Genomic DNA, 23,757 nt, shown 5'->3' with positions numbered 1-23,757 from the left:
TGTGGACAAAAGCCACCGCGCGTCATATTGGCCGCCAAGCGCAAGCGGCTTATCGAAGTAAAAGTCACCGTTGACCGTAAACATGACACGCGTGAGACGTATGTTTTGAGCTTCTGGGCGCGATAATGTTTGCCGGTAACTCTCAAGGGAGGGTTTGTTCCCATAGCGCATATTAGCACGGTACAACCGTCTACATGGTGTGGTACATGTCTACATGGTGTGGTAATTCACCGGGATCTTGTTTCATAGACCGGTATCAACGTTAACCCGGGGGCTTAAGCTTGAAAATTACGACATTACTTGAATCAACATATATATATATACATATATATATATATATATATATATATATATATATATATATATATATATATATATATATATATATATATATATATATATATATATATATATATAGTTAGTTTTATCGAGGTAGATTAGGTTGATAACATAAAGCAGACAATACCTTGATGTTTGGATGAATCCCGAAAAGACAACACTAATTGAAAATGTGATTAGTGGCGATTGCATGACAAACCTCTTTTTGATGGAATGCAAATATTTATTACACGGATATTGCATTATCGCTGCTGCCTTTGCGCTGAAGTTTTACGTTTGTCGATCCATCCACAACTCAGGATGAATATTACCTCCGCTCGGAAAAACTCCAAATTGAAAAAGTAGACTAAGAAATTCATCGCAAACGACCAATGGTATAGCCATGTGGCGGCAAACCTCAGCCTGGCCAAGTGGGCAAAAGATGAACTCGAGCTTGGGGCGTACGGCGTCGATTCTGCCAGGTAGAGAATTCCGTATAACACAGACAAAACGATCAGATGTTTACTAGCTTTTATCACCTTCGACCGTTGCTGATTTTGACTGGAGGAGGAGAGTTTGGCCCGGTTTTGCTCGTACGTGGCACGAAGTAGACCGAATATCGTTATAACGTTGGTTAATGCCAGCGACGAGGTCATGAAATATCTTCGGATGTAAATTGATTCAATCATTTTCTCGAAGTACGCTAACCTGGAAAGCCCAGGGCCTTTCATATTCCGGCAACTCACGAAGGTAATGCCAAGCACGGTGTACTCAACTCTCGAAATGATTAAGATTTGATAGAAGTTGTAAGAAGATGGTATGATGACGGCGAGACCAACACAAGCCCGACGAAACGTTGTGCTGACGTTGATAAATGGTCGCCAGATAACGACGCAGCGTTCGAGACTTATGATTAACATGATACACGGCGATATGAACTCAGTGACGTAGGGAACGTATTTGAAATATGCGCACGAAGCATCATTCCAATAACGAATACCATTCAAATGTTTCAATCGTATGTGGAAGTGCATACGCGTTTGATTGAGCATTTGGGCAACAACCTCGGAGCAGACGAACATTAGATCACTCAACGCGAGCGGAATCAAATAGACGGCACATGCTTGAGGTTTACTGCGGTATTTGAAGAGAAGTGCCGCCGAGAAAAGATTTCCGACCGTTCCAAAAAACAAAGTACAAGCCATAGACCAAGCTGTCCAGATTGCCATGATAGTAATGTATCTGTCCCATGGCCACCAAGGTAGTTCTGTCGTAGTTACCGCTACGTCAGTTACCGTCGAGTTGTTCGGTACTTCTTTCCAAACTGCAATACTGGTTGTCATAATTGGAACTAAAATGAATACACACTGACAAATTAACCCTCGACTCTTTTCATTGGTTTGATGTCAGACCTTTTATACGCAGCAGTGTCTAATGTATGTGCATTGTAATCAGTACGTCTAAATTTCCAAACATGATACATCTCCCCCAGGATCAAACCATGATCATCTCTTCAGTATATTTTTGATACTAGCTAAAAACCATTTGACTTCCATTATCCTCAAAAGATCTTATCCATTTTAGTAGGTCATTGGCAAATTGAAGAATTAAATCTAGGCTCCATTACTCCTTTCTAATGGATTGAAGCTGTAAATTTGGATTATATTCCGATTATAGTTTAGGAGTATGATTAAATATCACACTATGAGATAAGATAACGAACAACCCAAGAAGAAACTATCTGTGTGATAAGTGGGAAAATCATCTGCACATATCACAAGCAGTATTATACGGAAGCGATAAAGGGCCTCGAGATGTCGCGTTCCAACTCGACAAGTCGCCATATTTATGTCGATATATCGCGATATATCGCGTCAAGTCGACATGAATATGTCGACATATTGTGACGATTTCACGACAAATTTCGCTTTTTCGCCCATTTTTCACGGGACAAGCCGTCATTTGAAGACACGTCTAAATGTAAGATAAGGACGCCAGTGAAATGACGACTGAGTTTCAAGTCGTCGTGAATATGTCGACTTGTCGCGAGGAAAGTGGTCGAGAAAACGAAATATGTCGTCAAAACGTCACGATATATCGACATATTTATGTCGACTTGACGCGATATATCGCGGTATGTCGACATAAATATGACGACTTGTCGAGTTGGAACGCGACATCTCGAGGCCCTTTATCGCTTCCGTAGTATTATACTTTACTTCTTTTGTGTAACGGTACTAAATAATATACGTAGAACAGCGATTCGGCGTAATTACGTATTTCGACTATCAATAAGCAAGAACTTGGGCTAATGTAAGACTATATCAACACGCAATAATGTAATGTCTTGATCATCATTTGAACCCGAATTCTCGAAAGCCTTTACACGTCGAGTTGAGGAAAGTAAACTTGTGATTCGTTTTCTCCGTTAGAAATACCAAAATCTCGTATGAATTTGGGTTTTATTGAAGATAGTTTCTCACGATTTTTTAAGAATACAGTATACCCCAAATTGTTAAAGAAGTTCTTAGCCCAGGCCTCATCTGTATCGTTAAGCTTCGTTTCGGTCAGGATCATTATGTCATGTGATTTGATCAACATATAAATGGTATATGTTTCATGTTTTGGTCATATCATGGATAGAATGATATGATATTTGATTTCCTGAAATGTAAGTTAAGTGGATTATACCCTTCCTCTGTATCATGGAGTAGCAATGGACGATTTCACTTTACCCGTTCTCTCGACTTACACTGTTTTATCTTGTAAAGTATCTTGTAAAGGAGATCTTGTAAAATATCTTGTAAAGGAGTTAATATAGCTGTACTTAATTAAGGTTCATAATACCCTCGTCTGACGCATATTACGTCACGTTTGCCACATAGCGCCTATATATGTAAGCGGAATGAAAATAATTGTCATCAAATAAATATGATAACCCAATGTAGAAATTTAGAATCTACATGGGAAACTTATTCATCGTATAGAAACAACCCACGTATTTTCATTCAATTATTTTTACTATTTGCACCCTACTAGTTTCCTGCGTACTTCTTGTCTCAGTTTTTTACTCGAAATACAATACAATACAAAATTGACACACGAATTCGTGCTCGATAATGTTTGCCCAGTCTTAGCGACAATTTTCAATTCCTTGGTGGGCGGAATAAATTGCATCAATAATTTTTTAATTCCGGCCGGAAATTCGAAAACTAAATACGACATAACGGCCGCAAGTGCTAGAAATGAAGCCTGATGTTGGATCATGGCTGGTGATGATTGTTTGCTGGAAATCTTATCCCGTTTACGTGTGGCATCCACCAACGATTTAACTATTATCATATTGGCAATGGACAAAATGATGAAAGGCGAAAAAGTGATCATTGACATGTGTATTGCTGAGCGAAACTCAACTCCAGTGCCTGGAATACGTAGAAGTCGCAAATATGAAACTTCACTCGGATAAGGGCATTTTGTGTAGCGGTATGCTACGTCACGGTAGAAAAATCGCCAAAATTGTGTCCCTATGGAAAGAAATATGATAACAACACAAGATATTAAGCACTCGCGTTTGGAGACATAAGCACGTGCTTTCAACGGGAATACGATAGCAAATGCTCGTTCTAAACTAATCAGAACTGTGATCCAGTTCCTGACCATTTTAGCTATTACAGACGGTGACATCGCAACATATGACAGAAAGACACCGACCTCACTGACATTTCTGAAAAACATTTCTCGCGGGGAGTATACCCATTCCACCAAGTATCGAATCGGACGCGCGATAAGATAGCAAATAAGTAATACATTTTCCGCTACGGCAAGAACGCGTAATATAGTGAATGTCGGAACTTCCGTGTTGAACGATGATAAAACATAAAACGTCAGGAAGTTCAGAAAGATTCCAATTATTGTAATGGGTAAAATAGCAAATACGTTGAACATCCAGGAAATATTTGTAATGTAATTCAACTGGCAGTCATTAGTGAAGTTCGTCTCCATTCTAAAGTTAATGTTCCCGAAATGAAGCAGCTCTGCGGACGGCATATAACGACAGAATACTGAAATTGTAGTGCTTTCGTACTCCCCGGAGAGATAATACTTAAATCGATGATGCTAAAGATAATCGTGCCTGCAAACAATGTTTCATGGTAATATAACGATGGATAATGACTTGAGATTCACGAACTTTAAAAGTTCATCGCCGAAATGTAACAAAAGAATATACGAATTCTTTTCCCCTGCAAAACAAATTTAGGATATATACATGGTATTCGAAAGTTCGTCGATCGTTCCATGAATTCATCGAAGTAAAGAATTCAAAAAAAGAATAAATCTTATTCTATACGTTGTTGAATACTATGATATTTTTGAAGTTTGAGTATGCCCTGTTCATTACAAATACATGCGTTAACTATTTTGTCGGTCTAGATACCGATAACAATGTTGACGTCCAGTACGTCGAGGAATTGCTAATGCAACGAAAAATATGTCGAACACAACGGTTTTCGGCCTCTCGATCCAGAATCTGACATTCGGAGACATGTTACCTTTCGACCCCTGGGGCACGAACCGAGGGGTCAATCAAAATATAGACACTTGAAATCTGTAAGTATTGGGCTTAAGTAAAATCCTAGAAAATTTCGTAGAAATCCGTAGTAGTTATCTTTTAGTGACTTTTGGGGTTTATCTGCTTTGAAAGGCCAGGGGAAGGAAAATAATAATAATGATCATAATAATCCGGGGAAAAGCAATGGGGGTTTTCTGTGAAAAAAAGCAAAAAACCCTCAATATAAATGTTATCAAGGTGGCAATTTGGTGACCGATAGGTCAACTATAAATCAGTTAGATAGAAAACGCACCTTACGCGCAATATCAATGACAATTTAATTAATGATAATTAGGCACAAAATGTCAATTTTGTAGTAATAGATTGTTTAAGTTCATAAATTCTTTAAGTTCTGGGCTTCCATGAAAGATATATTGGAAAAATCCCACAAGGTCTTCGCGTCCCTGAAATTTTGATATAGATGGCGTATCATGTCAATACAAATTAGCTATTAGTGAATTAGGGCATTTTGTAAATATTCTAGTAAATTGGGAGTGAACTATCAATTATTATATGCCTAAGATGTACAATTGTATTTTTTCTATATCCAACCAATTTGAATGAAGTACGTGAACTAATTGTATCTTCAGAACCAAAACCGTCTGCTGGACGTGACTAATTAGTGTATTCCTAAAACGTATTGGGGCTGAAATAGCAAAACCCCTACCGGTAACTAAAATTATAGATTATTATGAAGCAATACCTATCAAGCCCGCCTTCTTTTTCTAATTTTTAGATAAAGCGACAGTTTCTCATGTTAATTCTAAATCTGTACATTGGATTGTCATATTTGTTTTATGATTTATTGAATTCATTCAATGATTTGTTTATGGCACTATGTGGCAAACGTGACGTAGTATACGAACCGTAATTAAATAAAGCTATAAATAATAACTCCTTTACAAAATACATACAGTGTAAGTCGAGAGAACAATGAAATGGCAAAATGAACTCGTCCATTGTTACTCATTTTTACTTAACTTAACTTAACTTAATTAAATTTCCGAAAATATTGAAATCACATATTATATTATACATACTATCTATGATATGGCCAAAAACTTGAATCATACATTTATACAAAACTACATATCAAATTCTTTAGATGAAAGAAATAGAAACTTGAAAACCCATATTTATTACCATATTTTTGTATTTTTAACGGGAAAACAAGTTACAAGTTCAAGCGGCTTCCTCGACTCGACGGATAAAGGCTGTTCGGGAATCCGGGTCCATATCACGACATTTTTTACTGCGTTTTGATAGTCGTACAGTAGCCCAAGTTCTTGTTAATTGATTGTCGAAATACGTAATCTCTGCTCTATGTGTGTTATTTTAAACTGTTACACAAAAGAAGTTAAGTATATTGTATGTGTACGTGATATGTGCAGTCCTCAAGTTCATGTAGTTAACTTCCAACATAAAGAAGACGAAGCAAAGATGCTGGAAATTGTTCGATGACTGGATTCTGATTTCCTATACTTCAAGGCATTGAATTTCTGTTTTTCTGTTTTTCGACAATCCAATGCGCAAAATATTACATACCACAACGATTGTGGATGATATACCTCAAACACTGTAATTCAAAGATCAATATATTTCATTTCAAACGTTTTATTTTGCAGAGGAACGGTTTTTGATGATTTAGTTTTAGTCAAAACTTCGAAACTGAAAGATTAGAATAAATTATTTAGTCATCATCTGTGGGTTTGCTTATTGATTTAGCTATTTACTCTTAACCTTTCCCTCAAAGTTGCATGAGCGCTACAATTTCAGTATTTTATCGTTATATACATACTGTTTGGAGAATGCTTGCTTTCAGGATCGAACATTAACTTCAGAATGGCGACGAATTTCACTAATGACTGCCAGTTGAATTACATTACGAATGTTGCCTGGATGTTCAATGTATTTGCTATTTTACCCATTACAATAATTGGCATCTTTCTGAATTTCCTGACGTTGTACGTTTTATCATCATTCAACACTGAAGTTCCGACATTCACTATATTACGCGTTCTTGCCGTAGCGGAAAATGTATTACTTATTTGCTATCTTATCGCGCGTCCGATTCGATACTTGGTAGAATGGGTATACTCCCCGCGAGAAATGTTTTTCAGAAATGTCAGTGAGGTTGGTGTCTTTCTGTCATATGTCGCGATGGAGCCGTCTGTAATAGCTAAAATGGTCAGGAACTGGATCACAGTTCTGATTAGTTTAGAACGAGCATTTGCTATCGTATTCCCGTTAAAAGCACGTGCTTATGTCTCCAAACGCGAGTGCTTAATAGCTTGTGTTGTTATCATATTTCTTTCTATAGGGACACAATTTTGGCGATTTTTCTACCGTGACGTAGCATACCGCTACACAAAATGCCCTTATCCGAGTGAAGTTTCATATTTGCGTCTTCTACGTATTCCAGGCACTGGAGTCGAGTTTCGCTCAGCAATACACATGTCAATGATCACTTTTTCGCCTTTCATCATTTTGTTCATTGCCAATACGATAATAGTTAAATCGTTGGTGGATGCCACACGTAAACGGGATAAGATTTCCAGCAAACAATCATCACCAGCCATGATCCAACATCAGGCTTCATTTCTAGCACTTGCGGCCGTTATGTCGTATTTAGTTTTCGAATTTCCGGCCGGAATTAAAAAATTATTGATGCTATTTATTCCACCCATCAAGGAATTAAAAATTGCCGAGAAAACTGGGCAAACATTATCGTGCATGAATTCGTGTGTCAATTTTGTATTATATTGTATTTCGAGTATAAAACTGAGACAAGAAGTACGCAGGAAACTAGGGTGCAAAATAGCAAAATTAGTTTGAATAAAATACCAGATCGAAACATTATTTCTGTTTTACAAATAAATTTTCCATGTTTATTTCAAATTTCAACATTTAGCTTTCATATCCATTTTCTGAAGATTATTCATCTTGCCGATGTAGGCGCTACCGGGTTGACCAACGAAACGTAGCATGTGCCAGACGATGGTGAATCGTGTAGTAAAGAGGGGAGAAGTGGCAAAATGAAAATGTCAATTTTTACTCCACTTCAATTTACTTTATTTCAGAACAAATTTGAATTAAACATTACATCATATAGTATATAATACTACAAAATAAACTTGAAGCTTACAAACAAGAAACGACATATATAGAAAGCGCAACCCTAGTTTTTACGATATCTTGGTATTTCAACTTAACAGAAAAAGAGATTTAGCTTGACGAATTAAAAGACTGTTGGGGGTTTTGGGTCCAAATTTTCCCCATGTGCGGATAGTATTCACGTTATTTTCTCATCACATGACACAGAAAGTTGGTTCTTGCATCTTTCTTTTATCGTAGGTCACTCATATATGATATTCGATCGTACTTTTAACCTACTCCTCGAATTCAAATAGTTAGATTCTCTCAAATGGGAGAGTGGAAAGCTAACATTCCAGTTCAATTATTTTCCAACTAAAGATATAGAAAGTTAAACGATGACTTGATTTTTTTTTCTTTTTCATTCAGACTTTTTAATTTCTGTTTTTCAACAATCCACTGCGCAAATTTACACCACAATAATTGTAGAGAAATTACCTCGGACACTTTCAAATACTGTGAATCAAACATCAATATTCATCATTATAACGCGTTTTGCAGAGGTAAGATTATCTTTCACATTATCGATTTAGCTATTTACTCCTTAACTGCCCTTAAAATTTCACGAGCTCTACAATTTCAGTATTTTATACTGTCCGCCAAGAGAGTGCGGAAATCTGGGAATATCATTTTTCGAATGGAGACGAATTTTACCGGCTAGCACAAGCTGAGTTACAGTAATACCTCCATGATGTTCAATACATTTGCTACTTTGCCTATAATGATAACAATAACCTGAGACAGAAACTGTGCCCAAAATAGTGAAAAAAGGGGTTAGAAATAATTAGTGGGATGGTATAGAAGATACCGAAAACACTTGTCATTTTTATTTGATGTATAAATTTTCTGCGTTTTTAATCCTTAATCCTGATTGTCTTATCGCTTTTAGAGCTGGTTTTATTTATATACAAGCTACGTAACTGTTATTTCAAAGCAGTCAGTATTTTATGAATATGATAATAAATACAATATCATACATTTTCGGTTTTTATGCCAATTTGTTGAAAATGGTTCATTTCACTGGTGTACAAACCGCGAAAAAGGCGTGATTGATATATATATATATATATATATATATATATATATATATATATATATATATATATATATATATATATATATATATATATATATATATATATATATATATATATATATATATATATATATATATATATATATATATATATATATATATATATATATATATATATATATATATATATCGAAATGTCTTTATATTTTTTCTAAGTAAAAATTTCGAGATACATTTCATGTTAACCGCAATGCCCGTCCGTACATTCGTGAATAGGTTAGCAAAAAATATCTAGCAACCTTCGGTATCAATGACTTCTACCCTCATCAACGTGACGGAAAAAGGCAGTTTGGAATTCGGGTTCAAATTATGACATTTCATTACTGCGTGATTGATAGTCGTACAGTAGCCCAAGTTCTCGCTTATTAGTATATCAAAATACGTAATTACACCAAATCTCTGTTCTCGTTATTCTATACAGTGCTACAATAGAAGTAAAGTATATTGTATGTCATATTATATACGCGTCTCCGTGCGCAGATGGTGGTCGCGGTTTTCTCACGTGTCACCCAGTAAGTAATGTGTTTTAATTATCATCTTAATCAAGTAAATTTTTTAACATGATCTGCAACTATTCTACTCAACACTCAAGTATGATATCTAAAACAATCCAACTGTATTTCCAACTTCAACTCAACTTCAACTACTCAGATTTTCAAACGGGTGCGCGAAGCTCAACTTTTCACTTAACCACAGGATGCAATGCTAGAGTTCTTATTCTATCTTTTTCAAATACTTAAAATTCTAGAGCTTAGAATATCTAGATTTCTACCATGAAATTCGAGGATATTTTGTAATAATTATGCGATAAATGTGGATAAGCCATGTTTATGTTATGAATATGTAAAAGTCACGCGACTTCAGTAAAATCGTCTGTCTGAACTGGCTGTTGCTCGATGTACTAACCCCACAGTCGCTTGCCAGTTCTGATTGGAGGATCGTTTGAACGAACCGGAACGGAAATTTCTAATTACGCACTTCTTAAATTCGACCGCCGATCACACAACTATATCTGTACATCGATTTCAAAATCAAACTCCCTTTTTCGTTCCCGGCAGGTGTGGCAGGTTTGTAAGGGACACCGAATCAAAACAAATCAAACGAAATCTACCAATAGAAATAACAGGGTCAATCCCTATTCAACGATAAAAAAAGTTATGATCATCTTTTCATAATCGAGAAACAAACAATTGATTTCGGATGAGTTCAATTGATAGACAGGACGAAATAGATATGTAATTTAATGTGAAAAAGGACAGTGGAAATAATCCGACCTTGAAACCAATATGGCGTTTATACGAACTAACCTTTTGTTCGTTAATAGGAATATTATTGTCATTATATCACATTCTATACTGTATTAAATACATAATCGGCCACATAAAACGTAAGTATTACTTTCGAGTATTTATTCAGGTCAGATGCCTGATGCCTTTATAGGTTTAACACTTGGTTTATCTTCCGTCGAAAGACTGCGCTGATATCGTTCATATTTCAATAAGTTTCACCTGTATCATTAGCAGTTTTGCGTGTCTGCAATAACGGGTGTATAGCAAGTAACTAAAATCAGAATTTATATCTCTCACATCTCTCCTAGCTGAGCAGCAGCTAGATAAAGCTATCCATACTTATAGATAACAGGAGAACTAACTTGAAAGCTTATCGACGCCTTGAAAAATAACACACATATATTGCTTAATGTTATCGACAATAAATGATATGATATAAACAACATAATATTAAGAATCAGTTAAGTTATTGAATTTGGATGTATCGATAATTGAATTGAATTCACCGGCAACCAATCAAGCCACGATATATTGATGACGTAGTGCATATCGACCGAAAAATCAATTATCAAAAAGACATGAACATTTATAGGTAGAAAATAACAGTTACGAAGTATATGTTTAATCGCAAAATGAACGCCTAAATTCTCAATTGAAATTTCTATTTTGAAACGCCAATATTGATGACGTAGTGCACATCGACTCAAACAGAGCCCCGGAGCATAGTAGTTGTCAATGTTTATAACGGTTTTTATGGCGTGATTTCGTATCACAGTAAAACATTTTACTAGAATTCGTGTTTCTAATAAGTACATTTCATTTCAGAATAAGAAGTCACACTCGGACTGGTGGTGCGTCTTTATTGTTTGGCTTCTTAACGCTTAACAAATAGCAATTTCACGAACAAACCCGACATTGAATAGAATGTGAGAAAGCATAAATCTTACAGGACATTTATCTCTGTTCTAGTCGGTTCTTTCTTCTTCGTTTTAGAGTCCATGTTCAAACCGACGGCTTGTTTAGTTTACCGTAAGCAATGAACAACGACGCGTAGATCTTTTCATGACAATTACTTGCATGGATTACGTTGGATACTTAAAAATTGTGAGAAGTTGGATTTTCTTGGATCAGTATATTTTCGAATGAATTCATTATATGTTACTTTATTTTTCGTAAGTGCACAGTATGAAATAAAACCTCATAAATTGTCTACTTATGTAACAGTAATATTCATACGTATATACTACCAAGGGAATGTTAGAAAAATGAGACATCGAAAATGATAGTTAACTTGAAAGCTTCAACATGAATGAATGTGGTTTCTTCGCGCTCAAACGAAATGGACAACCTGATTCAAAAACACTTTTTATCCAGTGTTCTTTTTCTAAAAGTCCTCTCATTGATTAACATATGTATAACGGTGTATATGTATAAATATATATAAGTGCTCTATTTCTTTAGGATATGAACCACTTGTTTTTCTAACGGACGTAATCGAATGTGAATATGTTTGACGTGGATAAAGCACTGTCAAAGTTGGGGGTCTATAACCGATGGAGAATGGTCATGTATGTCATATACTCCATCTCGTTCAACTTATCAGGGACTTGGCATATGATGATCGTAGTATTCACAGGTAAATATATCATTTTATTGTGTTCTACACAGTCTTTGAAAGATTACATTGATGCATGCGTGATGAAATCCAATGTCTTGGTTTAAGACCGTAATTCGAAAAATGTTGATGCGTCAGTCCGACACGCTCAAAATAGATTAAAGGTATTTCATTTACCATAAAAAAAAGGAGCAGAACCAGAACATCACTGTAAACTTCCGGACAACGTGACGGTTAACGATGCTATCCCGTTTGAAAATCGTAACGGAGAAATGGAACGTTCACAATGCAAAATGTACACGAATTATTCGTCCGAGACGAATGTGACAGAATCCTGTACAGATGGATGGACTTACGATTCGACTATTGGATCAACTATCGTTACAGAGGTAAGCAAATATGTCTACTAGTAAGGACACACAAGTTTCGGAATTAAGGAATTAATAGCCCTAGGTTAGAAATTATGATTCAGCGATCGGATGCAACATTCAATCGTGTATAAATTTTTTACGACTCAATAAACCATATTGATTTTTTGATGATAAATGATTTTTCCATTCGATCCTAACACATTTCTCTTCATTTGTAAACATCACGGTAAATTATATATCGATGTGCTATATACATATATCTTTATTTAAGTGGAATCTTGTGTGTGACCGTAATTACTTTGTGGAGACGTCACAGTCGTTGTTCGTTGCCGGGGTTTTATTAGGAGCCCTCGTTTTTCCGGCGCTATCCGACCGAGTTGGAAGAAAACCTGTACATTTCGGTTGCCAGTGGGCAATGGTAGTTGTGGGTACGATAATCGCAGTTGTGCCCAATTTCGAGGCGTTTGCCGCATTGAAATTCTTCAACGGAGCACTACGAGAGGTATTAGAGCCAAAACAATCTGTTGGTGTTTATTAACTTTTGGATTTCAATCTACTAAACGTAAACACAAACTCGAATTCCCTATGTGTGAACTTCAGATCGATTACAAACGATGATATGAGCGTGAATTCAAATGTCAATATGATATATTAATGAGCAAAACCCACAGTTGATGACTGGTTTATTCTTATCTGACGGTTTCGAAGTTTTGACTAACCCCGTGATTAACCCCCACCATTAGAGAAACGAAAATGATCTGATTTTTGTTTATCGCTGACGATGGAGTTAATCCGAAACTTGTTAGATTAGAACAAATCATTAAGTCATAAATTATGGGTTTTTTCATTAACTCTGAATACTGAGATTTATATCAGTCTACCAGAGTCATACTGTTTTCAGGGTTCTGGTTTGACTGGCATCGTTTTGTGTTGCGAACTCTGGCAAGCAAGCCACCGTAGTGTGGCGGGAATAAGTATACAGTTATTCTGGTCGGCAGCTTGGTTTATTTTGGCGCTCATGGCGTATTGTATCAGAGATTGGCGTCATCTTCAACTGGCAATTTCATTACCTTGTATATTGACCATCGCTGTTTATTGGTAGGTCGTAAAGCCAATGAAAGTCGCTGTCACAAAAACAATAACGACACATTTTGAAAATTTGGGATTTTTTTTACTCTCACTTCATGATTTCTTTTCATTAAGGTACGTGCCCGAGTCTCTTATTTGGCTAGTGGCAAACGGCAGGGCTGAAGAAGCGCGTAAACATTTTAGAAAAGCCGCCATCACTGAAAATAACGATAACTTCGAGCAATACTTACACGAAGCAGACGAATTAAACGCGGTCGACGAAATAACCGCCGATCGAGCGCTCGTATCTAACCACGACAGCGATAGTTACAACTTACATAGCAATCATCTTAGCGGCAGCAGAGCTTCATCGAATAGCAGCACAGTTAAAAAGAACCTGTTGAACTGTTTCCGAAAGGGATCCAATCAACGGAAAGACGAAGAAGGAAGAAAATATACATTTCTAGACGTTTTAAGATCAAAAAGAATGCTTATCAATGCTTCCATTATGTGCTCTTTGTGGTAACGCGATTTCCATTATAGATATGTTGAAATTTTGTATGCTCAGTTTACGGAACGAATTCAAACCGGGTAAAATAACGTCTTCTTTCGTAAATTAGGTTCGTCAATACTCTAGTATATCACGGATTGACGTTACTGTCTACGCAGTTGGCTGGAAATATCTACTTGAATTTCTTTCTGAGCGGAATCGTAGAAATACCGGCTTACATTCTGTGTATCATCTGTCTTCAAAAGTAAGTTAGCGAAATAGCAGGCGATTGAAATTATAAGCGAATTAGAAATCATGAATTCGTGTCGTTACCTTTCAGATTAGGTCGACGGTGGCCTCTTGTCGTCCATCATATTATTACAGGAGTTGCGTTATTATTAGCCAGCGTCATCCCCAAGAAAACGGGTATCGTATATGTATATCGCTCAGAGGGTCCATTTTCACGAATTGCTTATGAAAACATGCTTTCAATGATGACCAAAATTTAAAATTCACCGTTATAAGCTTAAACCTATTCATGAAATTGGACCTTGTGCATTATTCTTATCAGACGATTCGCAAATATCGAATTGTGTATTTTGTATTTCTTTTCCACTCATCCTCTCGTTTATTTCTTATCTCCAGATTCAGGGACGGATTTATCGGTTTTGATAACGGTACTGGCGCTTATAGCTAAATACGCAATAACATTTTCATTCGCAGAGATAGTTCTTTACGCACAAGAGATTTACCCTACAAATCTCAGGTGATCCTGAAGTTATTTTCACATTCTAACCTTCCAATTTTCCTGTTCGATATCTTATGAAATGCGAAAACCATTTCTGTACTTTCAGGAATTCAGGCCTAGGGGTTTCTTCGTTGTTTGGACGTATAGCCAATATCCTTGCGCCTTTTTCGACTTATGTGGCAAGTATGGTGTCATAATTTATAATTGAAAATAATACTTTTTGACGGGTCGCAGAATCATTTCCTTCCCGAAATTTAATCAGGTTTCTAGACCATATTCTTGGTATTCATTTTGGTGAACCTAAGTTGTAAAAGCAAATTTATCTCTTTTGAAAGTGAGTTTTGATTTCTTTCACAGGTGAAATATTTGCCCTGGTTTCCTGGGGTCTTATTTGGCGCTCTCAGTATATTTGTCGGATTTGCAGCATTGATCTTACCGGAGACACTAAACCGACCCCTGCCTCAAACCATTGAAGATATCGAAAATTGGCATCGGTCACCCGTAGACGATTCGACAAATGTTGAAAACGATGAATTGTCAATGTGATCTGCCAATTAACCGCAGTTATATATAAACATATGGAATATACTAGACCCGGATTGCAGGGAAATAATAAAAAAACATGATGACATATTCGTAGTCAAATTTCTTATTTCACTTCTTCTCCTGCGCGAAATTGTTCAGTCTTAAATGTCTTGTAGTAAACTTCCTGAAAAATAAGTCTTGACACAAGATGCTTCGAACAAAGAAGAAACTGATGATGACCACTGCAAGGAGACCCGTTATTCATTAATATTTATATACATTCCACCGGTGCCGACAGTGCCGTTTGAAGAATTTACCAGAGGTTACCTCCGAGTAGTTCCAGCAGCCAGCCGCCTGAGTGGTCGGTGATCGTATTATTTATATTCGGTAAGCAGCTTGTCCCCAGTCCTGTAGTGTGGCTGTCTCCACAGTGATCTCCGTCCTAGTGTACCCCTGTGGTACATCAGACACAAAGTTGGTGAACTGCCCCCAACTCAAAGACCCTGGCTTGCGAGGAGTAATTAATTCACATATATTTAGCGCATGTATAGTAGCAGCATAAAACGGTCACGATTTGACATAATCGGATTTCCTACCGTGGCATGCGAGTAATAAATACCATCTGATATTCCGAGTGGTCAGTGATGCTGAAATTGAATTAGACGATGAGCAGGGGATGAGCCCCACGGGCGTCAAAATGGGTCGTAGGGCTAGGCCTACTGATGGTTGCGTGTCCCTACTATTGGATATGCTAGTATACTGCATTTATTCCAAGGACCCAATAAAGTTTTATTCTATTCATATTCTTTCTATATAGAAAAAATTACCTCTAAGGATATATGGGATTGTCACCGTATCCACGTGCCGATATCAAAGATATGTAAAATAAAATCGAATTGAATTGAACTATATTTAGGGGATTCGAACTTGCCTGTGTTGAACTTTTGCGAGCTGTGCCGGTCGTCATCTATCTTCAACCAGCTGTCGGCCATTTTGGGAAGTTTTTTTTCTGTTACCGGCGCTCGCGTTCTTTGCGATTTAAGATGTTCCGATTGTTAGCACAGAGAGCCACTAGTGGCTTACAAAGCGTTACTAAAACTACAGTACAACGATGTGTTGCCGGTGAGTGTGAATTGATTTCACTACGATCGAGGGTTCGGGGTAGAAAAGAGGAATTAAATCCAAGGTCGTTTACTTCCGCGTTCTGGTCGCGTTTGGGATCGATGTTTCTGAGGTCACGTAGTGCAGCATCGAAGGGTCATTTTGACTTTGTTCAGTTCCCACGGTCATCGATTACAGGAACTGAAGAGGCTTGATTCACATTAACTTGATCTTCAGTTTTACATTCTCAATCGCGTTTCTTCATCAGGTGAAAACTAGAAATAATATGTAATAGATGAAATCTAAGTGACGGATGCTTCGTCACTGCAGCTTGATTTAATTTTTACGACTAAGATTAAGAAATCATAACGATTCGAAAACAACCTCGTTCACGTATGTAACAAAAACACTCAAAATGATGTCAGTGACTAAAGGAATACCGAGATAATTAATTGTTGTCAGTCAATGAAACTGCCAAGAAACTCTTACTATAACTCTTAAAGTCTATCAATTTTATTTCGATGTTGAAATTGTTCTGTAGATTTGGGCCCCGAGCATTAAATTATTGAAGAAATTAAATCAATTCTTATTTTTAAGCTTGGAAAAATGAAAACTAATGCCATATAGTTAAGTGGTGGGGGACAGAACATGAAACTTCAACTTTAAGGTTCGATTAATTTCTGGTTATTAAAAATAATGAAATTCAAATTTTCTATGAAAAAAACTTGACCCATTTCTTAACTAAATATAAACTGGTGTTTGGCTACCCGGGGTAGGTCGGTTTACCACTGCTAAAAAGATTACTATTTCGATTTGTATCAAGAATTTTTCAATGGTTTATAAACCACTTTGTAAAACCCGAAATGTAAAAACCGACATTTATGGTGAAACTGAGACGGTTTGCAAGATTGAAGAATTTGACCTGGTGTTAATTTAGAAATTAGCTCCATTTGAAAAGTAAAGGAAGACACGAAAAAATGAAAGACACGTTGAAACGCTTCGATTGCATAATTTTTTTCTGCCAGAAAAAAAATCGAATAAATCATCAGCAGCAAAATTCAAATGTCAATACAAAAATTGATTTCTCTCGCGATAAATATTTATTTGTCTCTAATTCTCGGGGGAATGTCGAGTACCGGGAATCTACTGTTCAAAATAAATAGTGCACGTGGCCAGCGGTACCGAATTCCTTATTTGGTGAAAGAAGGGGCGGAGACTAATGTTTTTGCCGACCGCGATGTCGCTGCTCCTCGGAGCGAGACCGTGCCGATCCATCCTCGGGCCGCCGCGCTGCCGTGAAGTTTTAAGCAAATCGTACGGCAACGCGACTCATCGCAGTTTTAGGGTCATTAAATTTGATAAATGATTATATATTTCAGCACTGCGGCTGGAGTTGACTGTCGCACGCGCGCGCGAGAGCGTAATTCTCCGGGATTCGAGCCTGCGATGGCTGAACCGGGCGCCGGCGCGTGGTTTGTTTCATGAATTCGCTCCCGTTGCTAAGGGGATTTCAGCTATTTTCGAACTCGTTCGATCAACGCGGTTCATTGTTAAACTATTCATCGACCCAATCTTGTTCGAAATTTCACGAAATAAATACATTCTGAAATAACCCGATTCATAAATTGCCGGATTTTAGTTAATGGGCTGCCAGATTTTAGCGTGACGTATTTATTATTTAAGCAACTCGAATCAACACGGATCGAATCGCCGATTTATTGAAGCAATGCGCCTACAACGATTTGCCTACAACGTCCATTCATTTAACCAAATCGCCAACGCGAGTACCCAACGCGACCAAATCGCTCATCAAAGCGCTTTGATTCGATTTGCTACGGCAGTGGAGCGTTCAGTGATAGATCAAAAACAAAATGGCGGCTTTTTCAATCGGAGAAAATTCAGGTTCCGGTTGTGGAGAGTAGGGTCATTTATTTAAGGCGATTCGATTTGTATCACGTGACGGTAATCGACGGAGCAAAGCGATTTTATACAAGTTGCTTTAAAAAAACGCCTTAAATAAGGCATTGACTCTTGAGTAGATGACGGTTACAATTAATGGTGTGTTATCCTAATAACAACTGAAAGCGTTCTCACTAGCAAAAAGTTAGTTCCATCTTAGATCTTTCCAATTTGGTTTGATTTTAAACGATCAATTCAGTTCCATACCAAAATTTTGGAACAGAACTGAATACTCTGCAGTATGAATTCAATTGTTAGGCCAAACAAAAAATGTATTCTGTTTCTGGTCAGCGCGCGCGTCGATCAAGAACCCCTGTGTCAAAATTGTTTTTCTGAAATAAAAATCGACTCCGAAATTCGCGCACCATGCGCTAGCGCCAACTAGTCGCCTATGGCGTAAAACGCGAAAGTTTAGTCCATCTATCTATTCATTGCTATTGTCTGATTATGAATGAAAACCAAAAGCATGTTGATATCGATGTCAATTTTGAAAGTGCCGGCTACTATACATCCGTCCGGACTTGTTCCTGTCGACTAATCCATCACACTCGATAGTCAAATGTAGAAAAAAAACTGCATCATTTTGTGCAGAAGGGCCAGAAACAGAATATATTTTTTTTTTGGCCTTAGTGATAACATCCTCTAGCTCTAGTCACTTGTAGCGCAGTGCTCCTCCTCCGTCATCAAGCTGATTAATATAGTTTTCAGATTTCATATAATTCTGTATTGCCTAAAAATAAAGGCTAACAGATTATTATTCATCCGTCTATCGCGTGTGTTACTCGCTGAGTAGCCATTTTAATTTGTTCTGAAAATGTCCTTGAATTTACCATTATTGTAGGAGATATGTGTCCAGATGTAATGATGCACTGCCATCATCAAAATTTTTAAAATGAATAACACCCAGGCACTCATAAATCATTCAATAGATATAACTTCCGGGGAAGAATACTCCTAGCAACATCTTGCGTGTGTAAATGCACACTAATTTGGTCCGTTCCAAATTTGGTACGTTCCAGGTACGGTACTGACCCATTTGGAACTGTCTTTCTAGTAGGCCTAGTTGTGTGAACGTTTTGCATCCGACTCAAAGGATGAAAATATTAAGGCATCAGCCGGTATCAGCCTATACGTTATGCGCATTCATTATTCATATGATTTATTTGTTTTTTCTTTACAGTAACCAGCGTGCGCCACATGTCCAAACATAGCGTAGAAACCGACGAAGAATTCGACGCCCGGTATGAACAGTTTTTTAGTAATCCAAATATCGATGGCTGGGACGTCAGAAGAGGAATGAATGAACTGCAGGTACATGAACTGTATGCCGGAGCTCGATTTTGGAAGTATTCCGAGCATAAACTAGGTTGTTTGTGGCGTTGCTGAAAATTGAAATGAAAATATTTGCATTTTGTTATCTTTTTTCGTAGGGATTTGATTTGGTTCCTGAGCCACGAATTATTGTTGCAGCATTAAAAGCTTGTCGTAGAATAAATGATCATTCACTGGCTGTCAGATATCTGGAAGCTGTTCAGGTATCTATCGAAGTTTTTCTTTTATACTTGACATATGTTGGGGGTAGGTACTGTGGGACCTATCAGAAATTGGTTATGGGTATGTTGTATTTGGATTCAAATTCTATAGAGCTTATTTCTTTTAATGAATTTTCTTCGATAGTAATTATATCCTGGGTTACGCATGTTTTTGTGGAACGAGCCAACTTCTAAGGCAGGATCCAAGGTTTGGTTCCGCAGTTGTGAGTTAAGAGATAAATCAGAGTTAAAATCAGTTCACATTATAACTCATAAGTCAAATCTTAACTGGAACTGCGGAACTGGGTCCTGCAGGTTCTTGAATTGAAACTAGCAACAAGATCAAAAAGCCTGACATTGATAATAGAAGCTTTGGTTTAAAGTCGTTGGTTTTGACAATGTTTGCTGATTTTTAAACCCTTCACTATGTCGTGTTCTACATACCATCTTGTGATCTCTTCTATATTGAATCGTGCCAAAACTGATATCGTCTATTTATATATACTTTAATCGTGCAAATATACTTTATTTCCAGCTACACATTATCAAATAATTTCTGATGTATTCTTATCAGATAATTCACTATATTTTCAGCTCTTTATCTTGTATATAGTGACGTTGAGCATGAAGCCTACTGTACTTTTGGGTATGCCACTATTCTATTTGATGAGTGGCATTGAACAACTCGCAAAATATTGGCGCATTGATGAATTTGATTTCTGAGTTCAAACTTAGATTATGGAATTTCGCTATTGAAGCAGGCTTCGCTCAATTTGGATCAGATGAACTCGGATGACCGTTTAACAAGTGCCCTACGACTCCTAAATTCCTTAAAAACTCCTTCTTAACCCGAATATGCTTTTAAAGGTGCCGAAACTCCTTTAATTTGAGCAAAATACCCAAAATTCCTCCAATTATGAGAAATAGGCCATTAGAAATTTTTGTCTAGCTTGTAGTTGTACATTAGACTACGCCTATTAAAATTTGTACAGTTGTGACCAGGATTTTTTCTCCGAAGCAGGTTTACCAATGAAAAACCAAGTTTAGTAGTGTACAGTATAAGATAATGTCGCGATCACATGGAGAAGATTTGGCCCGTGCCTAATTAGATAGTGCGTTCACACGCAAACCATTCACTCGATACTCAACAATGCTCAAACAAAGCGAAGTGGATCATTTTCGGTGCCAGTTGTAATTCAAACGCAATCATTTGCCTGTTGCTATAATAAGGTCCGACGTTTTTGGTCGGGCAAAATTTGGCCCGGACCCATTTGGCACCCGTGTGAACAGTTGTTCCGGGCCAAATTTGGCACGGGCCGAAAATGCTTGTGTGATCGCGGCTTAAGAGTCTGCATACAAAACCACCAAATTAACGATTTTCGGAGATAAATCGTTTACGGGTGACCGATGCCGATTCGGAGTTTACGGACACTTATTCAAAATTTGAAACTTTTCGGAAAACTCCCTATATCTAGGAATGACTGATCTGTACGGACCCTGAATAAGTGAAGTAGTCAGTGAAAAACCCACATAGATTATCTGACGTATCAAATGAATTCTATGAGCCATTTTGCATAACCACCTCTGAATAAGATCTGATTTGAGATGTGATGTACGTATTGTCTTATGGATTGGATAATTTGTCACCGCTTTCTCATTTCAGTTCAAATGCGGAAACCGAAAGAAAGTCATCTGGCCATACATTCTACAGGAGATTACTCCGACCCTCGAAGAGCTCGGAATTTCCACACCCGAACAATTAGGTTACGACAAACCAGAGTTAGCCATGCCCGATGTATTAGACATGCACTAACATAGGTCTGTAAGCTACTGCCATCTAGTTACAAAACGGGGAATTAATAAATATTCAATTGACTAAATACCATATTCTCTCTAATTCTAGGTGTTCTTAGGAGGCGTTGTTTGACGTAGAAGAAGCGCAGTCATTGTTTTTGAATGATACTAACTAACTAATTAAAAGTTTGATGGATACAAGTAAATATAGACAAACACTCAGATATTTGTATTTTATGTACACGTAATTAGAACTGATTTACTAAAAATGTATTCAACCACACATTGCCGTGTTTCTATTGACATATTTATTCTGGGTGTACGTACGTATTGTGTTAGGATCATTTTGTTGAAATAAACATTCTTCCTTTTATTGGAGAATTTTTTGTTGGTTTCTTATGGAATTTTCCGGTATGAAGGTCTTCGGTTCTAGTATTGACTGCTTTAAAAGGATTTATCAACTTGAATTGCTCAGAAACTGCTAAGGAACATCATCTAATCAAATTGAACCATCAGTAGAAACAGTTCATAGCGGTCCTTGAAATAGGAATGGTCAATTCGAGTTTCTACTCCCAAAAAATATCTGAAACTCAGAATAACTTCTCAATCATTCAATTAGATTACGGTAAACCTTGCCTACCTCGGAAAACTGGAACCAGCAAAATAGGTCCGATTTAAGTTCAGGCCGAGTTTGAAGGATAGGAGAATACGCGCGAAAGTTAAGAAAATTATTTCATTTTTGTCCGAGTTGACCATGTGCGGGTAAGGCGAGGGTTACTGAACTATTTTTTTCAAATGGAAACTACTCTCATTTTGGTAAAAACTACGATTACGAGATATCAAGTCTGGTTTGCTTGGATCAGATCGTTACAGAGTTGGAACAAATACACTAAGACAAGCCAGACGCGGAATAAGAAACGATGAGAAGGATGTTAACTGCGTGTTATTCTTGAGTCTGTTAGTACAGCAGTGATCCCGAGGAAACAGCACCACCAATACAGACTCGACAGAGCGGTTGACGTGTCTACTACAGATTGGATAAAATATATCCATATTGGGCTTCATTGTTCGCCAGATTTCCCGATCCTCTCTGATTTTATCTCACCAAACCTGCGTTGGCTATGTTCACATATAGATATGTGATCGGACCTAATCTTTACAATAACCTTTTAAATCGTCGTATAATTTACATAATGAGTGTTAATGATAGGGTATCGTCTGTTGGTATAATGGTCCATCTCCGGTCCGTCTGCGTTAACTCGATGCATAACGCAATCATTGATTCTAATTCATCAAAACTGATGGCGATGATAAGATTAAAATACGACAGATCTGGCACGACGCTCTCCGAATAATTGGCCCAAATCGAATTACGAAACTCGTCGTAATCGCCTGGCGTGTTAATTTTTAATCCAAGTTAAACTCGTTACTCGGTTTCAGGTCCGATGAGACCGGTCTCCAGTGCGATCCGTTCTATCGTGATTTGATCTTTAGCACCGGCTTAGAACGACCAAACGATTCCCCGGAGAGTCCCGCGCAGCGCCCAGTACATATATTTGTCTTGGTTTTTAGTCAATTATGAGGAAGTCGAGTGTTTTTCGGATGGATTTAATGCGATAAACGTTTTCTTTGCGACGATTAACTGGTGATAAATCTTCAGAAATGATCGACCGAATTATCGCTGTTAATTGTCGTCTGGGGATGTGACACCACGCTGACACCGAAGTTAATCTCTGACATTTGAAGAAATATGTATGGTTTAATTTTTTTTCAAGACGTTTTGTATATATTTACATCAATTCCTGGTCAGAGTGATGGTGTATAAGTCGATGTAAACCTCACAGAATATTTCACTAAGTTATACATAAAACTCCAAGAATAAAAAGAGTATTTTGACCCGTGCCAAATCAGGCCGTGATTCGTTCCAGTCGTAAAGGGACAGAATATTCAAACCGATAAACCAAGTGATGGCAACTTTTATCCGAAAAGCTTCCGGGATTTTTTTTAAATTCATGGTAATAAACACCCTCGTATTCGCTAAACTTTGAAGTTGTTCCTATCGGAGTTTTGCGCATGTGTTACGCTTAAG

The 23,757-nt window shown here is 37.3% G+C and overlaps 2 protein-coding genes across 3 annotated transcripts; both read left to right on the top strand.

The window, feature by feature from the left end:
• The first annotated feature begins 11,930 nt into the window (after nt 1-11,930).
• Nucleotides 11,931-15,356, top strand: LOC141905972 (organic cation transporter protein-like). Of its 2 annotated transcripts, none has more exons than XM_074795101.1 (10): nt 11,931-12,101; nt 12,270-12,469; nt 12,723-12,953; nt 13,353-13,549; nt 13,655-14,041; nt 14,140-14,274; nt 14,350-14,435; nt 14,655-14,775; nt 14,864-14,936; nt 15,115-15,356. In XM_074795101.1, the coding sequence occupies exons 1-10, from the start codon at nt 11,972-11,974 to the stop codon at nt 15,301-15,303; spliced, it is 1,749 nt and encodes a 582-aa protein (XP_074651202.1). In that variant the 5' UTR covers nt 11,931-11,971; the 3' UTR covers nt 15,304-15,356. The 2 variants fall into 2 exon arrangements, with proteins under 2 accessions (XP_074651202.1, XP_074651203.1); XM_074795102.1 differs by having other exon boundaries at nt 12,087-12,101; nt 12,276-12,469.
• Nucleotides 15,357-16,259: 903 nt separating this feature from the next.
• Nucleotides 16,260-22,041, top strand: LOC141905350 (cytochrome c oxidase subunit 5A, mitochondrial-like). Its single transcript, XM_074794192.1, has 5 exons — nt 16,260-16,404; nt 19,523-19,653; nt 19,773-19,877; nt 21,538-21,692; nt 21,778-22,041. The coding sequence occupies exons 1-4, from the start codon at nt 16,326-16,328 to the stop codon at nt 21,685-21,687; spliced, it is 465 nt and encodes a 154-aa protein (XP_074650293.1). The 5' UTR covers nt 16,260-16,325; the 3' UTR covers nt 21,688-21,692; nt 21,778-22,041.
• Nucleotides 22,042-23,757: the final 1,716 nt, after the last annotated feature.

This window comes from Tubulanus polymorphus, chromosome 5, assembly GCF_964204645.1.
Source record: "Tubulanus polymorphus chromosome 5, tnTubPoly1.2, whole genome shotgun sequence".
Classification (NCBI taxonomy): domain Eukaryota; kingdom Metazoa; phylum Nemertea; class Palaeonemertea; order Tubulaniformes; family Tubulanidae; genus Tubulanus; species Tubulanus polymorphus.
This window is presented reverse-complemented; position numbering and strand designations above follow the sequence as displayed.

Coding starts and splice junctions, on each gene's coding strand:
- LOC141905972 (XM_074795101.1), top strand. CDS start 11,972: ATGTTTGACGTGGATAAAGCACTGTCAAAGTTGGGGGTCTATAACCGA. Junction 14,436..14,654: donor CGTCATCCCCAAGAAAACGG/GTATCGTATATG, acceptor TCTTATCTCCAG/ATTCAGGGACGGATTTATCG. Junction 14,776..14,863: donor ATTTACCCTACAAATCTCAG/GTGATCCTGAAG, acceptor CTGTACTTTCAG/GAATTCAGGCCTAGGGGTTT.
- LOC141905350 (XM_074794192.1), top strand. CDS start 16,326: ATGTTCCGATTGTTAGCACAGAGAGCCACTAGTGGCTTACAAAGCGTT. Junction 16,405..19,522: donor AGTACAACGATGTGTTGCCG/GTGAGTGTGAAT, acceptor TTTTCTTTACAG/TAACCAGCGTGCGCCACATG. Junction 19,878..21,537: donor GATATCTGGAAGCTGTTCAG/GTATCTATCGAA, acceptor TTCTCATTTCAG/TTCAAATGCGGAAACCGAAA.